The sequence below is a fragment of the Kryptolebias marmoratus genome, linkage group LG1, assembly GCF_001649575.2.
Source record: "Kryptolebias marmoratus isolate JLee-2015 linkage group LG1, ASM164957v2, whole genome shotgun sequence".
NCBI lineage: Eukaryota > Metazoa > Chordata > Actinopteri > Cyprinodontiformes > Rivulidae > Kryptolebias > Kryptolebias marmoratus.
Window position 1 is genome coordinate 35847104 of NC_051430.1, and position 6349 is coordinate 35853452.

A 6349-nucleotide genomic window follows, 5' to 3' on the forward strand; every position below is an offset into this window, starting at 1 on the left:
GATCTGTGTTACAAATAATATTGATGTGGATTACAGCTGCCCCATGCTCCACCAGCGCTACAAATCTGTGACTGCACATGGTCACGTCTATAGTAGCAGTGCTGGCGGCGCAGTGCTTAGAGCTGTCGCCTGGAGCATTTCTCTGTGTTCTCCCTGTGCTCAGATGGGTCATTGGTAACTCTTAAACTGTCCCTAGGTGTGAATGGTTGTTTGTCTCTATGTGTCCCTGTGACAGACTTTCGACCTGTCCAGGGTGTCCCCCGTTCCCCGCCTCTCCCACAGTTACTGCTGGATATGATGGGTGAGCCTGCAGCGGGTGAGGGTGTGATGGATGAGCCTGCAGTGGGTGAGCCTGTGATGGATGAGCCTGCAGCGGGTGAGGCTGCAGTGGGTGAGGCTGCAGCGGATGAGGGTGAGGCTGCAGCGGGTGAGGGTGAGCCTGCAGCGGGTGAGCCTGTGATGGATGAGCCTGCAGCGGGTGAGGCTGCAGTGGGTGAGGCTGCAGCGAGTGAGGCTGCAGCAGGTGAGGCTGCAGCGGGTGAGGCTGCAGCGGGTGAGCCTGCAGCGGGTGAGCCTGTGATGGATGAGCCTGCAGTGGGTGAGGCTGTGATGGATGAGGCTGCAGCGGGTGAGGCTGCAGCGGGTGAGCCTGCAGCGGGTGAGGCTGCAGCGAGTGAGGGTGAGCCTGCAGCGGGTGAGGGTGAGCCTGCAGTGGGTGAGGCTGCAGTGGGTGAGGCTGCAGTGGGTGAGGCTGCAGCGGGTGAGGCTGCAGCGGGTGAGGCTGCAGCGGGTGAGGGTGAGCCTGCAGCGGGTGAGCCTGTGATGGATGAGCCTGCAGCGGGTGAGGCTGCAGCGGGTGAGGCTGCAGCGAGTGAGGGTGAGCCTGCAGCGGGTGAGGGTGAGCCTGCAGTGGGTGAGGCTGTGATGGGTGAGGCTGCAGCGGGTGAGCCTGCAGCGGGTGAGCCTGTGACAGTGCTGCCTACCTCTGGACTGAACAGTGAGTGTCATGTAGTGAGCAGAGTAATATCTCCTCCAGAAGTCCCGCAGCCTCCTGTAGGTGTTGATCTGTTTCTCTTTGGGCTCGTGCTTTAACGTCTGAGCGTTACCTGAAGGAACAGATGAAACACCAACCCTGATCTGCAGGTCCAGGTCCAGCAGTATGTTTTCCAACATTCAGACAGGAAATTCACTGGCTTAGCTGATTGGGTTTGAGCTGCTGTGTGTGGTCTCAGTGTGTCCCACTCACCCCAGAAGAACTTGCTCATAGGGTGTCCCGGTTTGGCCAAATTCCCAAACAGCATCTCCTTACGATGGGAGTCGGACGGCCTCGCCAGCTGGTACTCTGAGGAGATGACAGGAAGCGAAGGTGAAGTCGGACTCGCAGGATGTCAACAATAAAACTGGTAGACTGAAGACTCACCGCTGTCCACAGCCTCCACCTCTCTGTCCACTGCGTCCTCAATCATCAGAGGACAGATGAAGAACTGAGCCCACCTGGACACAGACACCACACCGTCTGTTAGTCTTCATCACCTGAGAGCTTCTCACACAGAATAAAACCTGGTTATACAACCCAGTTTAAACCAATGAAACGCAGAGCTCAGTGCTCTTAGCTTCCTGCAGGTAAAGCTCACCTGTCGAGTGCCTCTCTGAAATACTTCCTCTGCACATCAAACTGGAAAATGGTTCTCTCACAGTCAGTGGAGGCGTTGTCACTTCCTCCATGTTTCTTCAGGAAAGCATCAAAACCGTTCTCTGCCGGATATTTCTGACTGCCCATGAACACCACTGAGGACAGCAGGAAGACACAGAGACGAGGGTCAACACACAACACCAGGAAGTAACACAACAACAACCAGGAAGTAACACAACAACAACCAGGAAGTAACACAACAACAACCAGGAAGTAACACAACAACCAGGAAGTAACAACAACAACAACCAGGAAGTAACTGTCACTGCACGATCCGTACCATCAGCTCTTTTACGCCTGCGCTGAAAGAAATACTTCCAGATCGCTGTTGATGCTTCATTTAGGAAAATGTACTGGAAATAATTACTTCCAGCCTTAATTATAAAGGTCTGCTAAATTATATCCTGTAAGCTGATTTAATACAACACATATATACAAATATATAAATGAAATATATTTATAAAACATACCATATTTATAATAATTAGAATATCTCTTTCTATGAATTGAATTATTTTCCTAGACAACATTATAATTCTGTTTATGAATAAGAACTGTCTTAATGAACTTTGAAAATTATAATTCAGTAGAAAAATGTGTCAGTGCGCCCCCTGGTGGAGCCCTAACTGACAACAGAAGATCTTTATTTTAATAAAAGCATCTTTTGAGATTTACTGTAGAAATCTATCCTCCTGGCTTACTTCGCTACATTTTATATGTTCTATTTGTTGCTCTCTTTGTATTTGTTAGAAAATATCTTTTTGCAACTACAGAAAATTACAAGATTAGCTAAATGTGTTCACAGACTGTATAAGACTTTATCTTACCTTAATTTATTACTTCATCTTTCCTCTCGTTTGATTATTCTACACAGGAAAATGTTTATTTGAGTAACGTATTTTAAGAAAAATATTTCTTGCAGTATCTATGATCTGTGGCATCTATGTAGTTTTCATCAAACTCAAACTCCAAGAAAATATTTAGCTTTACAAGTGTCACTTTATTAAAACTTGTTTTGCTGTTCAAAATTAGGAGTAAGCATGTATAGCAGTGTTAACTTCGGAGCAGGAACAGAACAGAACTGAAACAGCAAAAAACCCTCATTATCACAACTTTCCAACCATATGGAAACAAAACATGAACAGGGAAATAAAGGAACTACATTCACGAAACCCCATCACATCAACGCAACTGTTATAAAACATTTCCATGTCTTCCTGACAGTGGAAGGAAATCAAGAAGTCATCTCTTCAGTATTCTTGAGTGGCTTGGCTCATCTGTAACACTTCAGGCTCCTCTGTCTCCCCACTGAATAAGACCTGGTTCTCGTTTATCCACTGAATAAGACCTGGTGCTCGTTTATCCACTGAATAAGACCTGGTGCTCGTTTATCCACTGAATAAGGCCTGGTGCTCGTTTATCCACTGAATAAGGCCTCGTACTCGTTTATCCACTGAATAAGGCCTCGTACTCGTTTATCCAGTCCCATGCAGTAAGTCAGTCCTTCAGGATCTGCACCTGTCCCCCAGGTTGCACAAATATAACAGAAATAATCAGAATTTACATTTGTACCACTTCAGAATAATGTTTCTTTCTTTCAGCACATCATGCATGTAGGTAATGTAAATTAAAAGATTCTTAGTTGTCAGCTTCTCTATATGAATCTGGGACTCCTGGTGTATTCAGTCTGCAGAGACATGTTTGAGCCCTCTTGGCCTGTGACAGGCTGTTGAAGAGATGCAGAACCAGCAGCTTGGTGCTGCTCACCTTCTCCACCATCAAACACCAACCTTAGTGTTGTCCTCTCCATCTTCACTATCCCTGGATGACATTTTCCCACTGGTGGACCTTGGAACCCTGAAAATAGGTCCCAGGGATCCTTAAGGAAGTTGGGCTGATTCTTCAGTCCATTGTGCAAATGGATATCCATGCCTTTGAATGTAGCCAAAGGATCACTTGTACAATTGTAAAATGATAAATCAAGGACACTGAAACGTTCTTTGTGAATGTACCCTTCAATGAAAAACCTCTCCATTAGCTGGAGGCACAACCAACGTCGAATCCTTGGCATCTCCCACTAAAACATTATCAGTACAACACAAATTAGTAGTGGTTTGAAGGATTGGAACTTATATAGCACTTTTCAGGACACTCAAAAACACGTTACAAGAGAAAAATGTAGTCAGCCAAAAAAAAAAAACACCATACCTGTGAAAAGGTGAATGGGGTTGATGTGCAGATGCAGAGAGCATACTGTAAAACATCAAACAACTATAAGACAGTTTATTTACCAAGGTATACCATCAGCATGAAGATCCCACAGTCGTCTCCAGAAGACTGAAGAGAAACAGAAGGACACAAGCAAAATTTAAGAAAAGGAAAATCGCATTTAGTGACTAAATATATGCATTTCATTGCATAATTGTTCCCATTTTGATAAGTTAAAACATACTTCAAGATCTCTCCCTGTCTTCTCTGTCCATGGTCCTGAATTAATGAAGGCTGCAATGCGTCTGCACACAGTTGAGTTATAAAATTACATGAAAGTATGTGTACTGAACAACTAGCCTGAGAACAAGGCCTTTATGAACAACTAGCCTGAGAACGAGACTTTTATGAACAACTAGCCTGAGAACGAGGCCTTTATGAATAACTAGCCTGGGAACGAGGCTTTTATGAATTCAGCCTCATCACCAAAACCATCAGAGTGAAGAGGCAAGAAACACTACCTCTCTCTGTTTTACCAGCAGAACCTGCAATTGATGTTTTTGTTATTATCAATGAAAAAACAACAAAACATATGCCTGCATTAAACTTATCTTAAACAGAAAAATGCTATTACACAGAGAAGGTAGTGATTAGCAGCATCTTTCGTGGTCAGGTCCTAATAGTACCAATATATATTAATATACATATTATATCAATAGAAAAAGAGACAATGAAAAGAATAGCGAGACGGATGGATTAATAAAATACTTACAGGCAATGAACACAGAGGAGCCACATCGAGATCAAAAATGTGTATCTCTCCTCCCTTATGAAAACAGAAAACAGACATTATATATTTTAATTGATCATCTGATCTGGTGACATTACAATTACAGGTAATAGCAAAGGGGCTAGTAACATGAGTAAGGAGAACCAAAATCAGCCCATTTATTCTGGACATTGTGGTGCAGAGAGAGGGGCTTTAAATACTTGTGATTCAGGGCTCCTAGGTTAATATATGAAAAAGGTATCAATGCTTACAAGACCGTCTTGAACTGGGTTCACATCTTTTTCCCACTTTGCTCCAGAAGAACCATATAAGTGCTCCAGCTGCAGATTCACTGACGAGTATCCATGGTCCTGGAGAAGCTTCCTCTCAGTTTGTTGTTCACCTGATTATATGTATGAGGACAAAATCAAATCAGTTATTAAAAAACATAAATAGAAAGACTACTAACCCATTGAGGATTGGGGGTGGGGCATGTAAATGAACTCACTTTTTAACCTATAATATGGCCTGAGTCTTGACACATTGACCTTCTGGGAGGTAGATCCCTTCTTCACAGTGGCTACTCCTTTGCTTGAAATGTTTCCAATGATGGAAGGTCTCTGTGCTGGCTGGGTAATGTCCTCTGAAATCAAACACTCATCTCCAGTCTCAACAGTCTCTACTTGGGTTTCTGGTCCCCAAAGGTCTTCTGCTGTCTTGCTTGTGCTCCATGCTCCATAAGCAAGATAGAATAATAGGTTTGTTACATCTACTCTTGTCTTGACAGTTACAAACCCTGGCATTTATATGTTTTATTTCAGTCAGTTGGTTCTCAATTTCCTCCTCAGCATTTCCAACCTCAAAGCTGTCTCCCATTGTGCAGGCATTCATAACCTCCGGCAGACTCCAGCAGACGTGTATTTGGTTGAAGACTGATGACAGAAAAGCACATGCTTAGCTTTTCAAGACATTAAACCTTTAGTGCAAATGAACTGGCAATAGGATTACCTGCTTTCAGGGTGGTGGAGGTCCCAGTCATGACTGTCATTTACGTACTTCCTCAGAGCACGTTTCATATTTTGATTTGTCCTTTCATTCTAAAAGTAGTCACAAATTATTTAATTTAAATGAAACAGGACTGTAAAGTGTTCACTCTTGCAACAAAACCCAAGCTTTACCTGTCCATCGGTCTGGGGGTGGTAGGCACTTGAAACAGCATGCTGAATGTTTCACAGACAGATACTGTCTTTCAGCTGCAGGGAAAAGGAAGATATCTTCACATGACTGAAGTTTGCAGCAATAACAGAGAAAAAAGATGAAATTTCACCTGGTTCACAAACTCCTTGCCCTGATCAGTAATTATTTTCCTGACTAGCCCAAACATATACAACATGGAGATGATTGCTGAAGACACCTCCACAGAGGTCTTTGATCACAGTCAGGACATACAGGTGCTGGTCATAAAATTAGAATATCATGAAAAAGTAGATTGATTTCAGTAATTCCATTTAAAAAGTGAAACTTGTATATTATATCCATACATTACATACAAACTCATATATTTCAAATGTTTATTTCGTTTAATTTTGATGATTACAAATGACAACAAATGAAAATCTCAAATTCATCATATCAGAAAATTAGAATATTACTGAAGACCAATAAAAACAAAGGATTTA

The 6349-nt window shown here is 43.2% G+C and overlaps 2 protein-coding genes across 9 annotated transcripts in view; one reads left to right on the plus strand and one right to left on the minus strand.

Moving 5' to 3' along the window:
* Positions 1–6349, plus strand: part of LOC108250966 (serine/threonine-protein phosphatase 6 regulatory subunit 2-like) — a 29009-nt gene that overhangs the window by 19026 nt on the left and 3634 nt on the right. Inside the window, exon 24 of one of the 5 annotated variants that reach the window (XM_017441088.3) lies at positions 1736–3941. The exons of 3 other annotated variants lie outside the window; for them this stretch is intronic. The gene's annotated coding sequence lies outside the window, so the exon portion shown is untranslated. Of the gene's footprint in view, positions 1–235; positions 302–1735; positions 3942–6349 lie in introns of those variants that run through there. One more of the 5 variants, XM_025002793.2, reaches the window with a different exon arrangement.
* LOC108250967 (nardilysin) overlaps positions 253–6349 on the minus strand; it is an 11276-nt gene continuing 5179 nt past the window's right edge. Inside the window, exons 1-12 of one of the 4 annotated variants that reach the window (XM_037974263.1) lie at positions 5998–6197; positions 5849–5923; positions 5679–5767; positions 5179–5602; positions 4943–5073; positions 4674–4727; positions 3985–4030; positions 1635–1788; positions 1421–1494; positions 1247–1342; positions 368–1106; positions 259–307 (exon numbers count right to left, since the gene is read on the minus strand). In XM_037974263.1, coding sequence (XP_037830191.1) covers positions 283–307; positions 368–1106; positions 1247–1342; positions 1421–1494; positions 1635–1788; positions 3985–4030; positions 4674–4727; positions 4943–5073; positions 5179–5473 — 1614 coding nt within the window. In that variant the 5' untranslated portion in view covers positions 5474–5602; positions 5679–5767; positions 5849–5923; positions 5998–6197 and the 3' untranslated portion in view covers positions 259–282. Of the gene's footprint in view, positions 1107–1246; positions 1343–1420; positions 1495–1634; positions 1789–3984; positions 4031–4673; positions 4728–4942; positions 5074–5178; positions 5603–5678; positions 5768–5848; positions 5924–5997; positions 6198–6349 lie in introns of those variants that run through there. The other 3 variants (XM_017441089.3, XM_025002794.2, XM_017441091.3) reach the window with 3 other exon arrangements.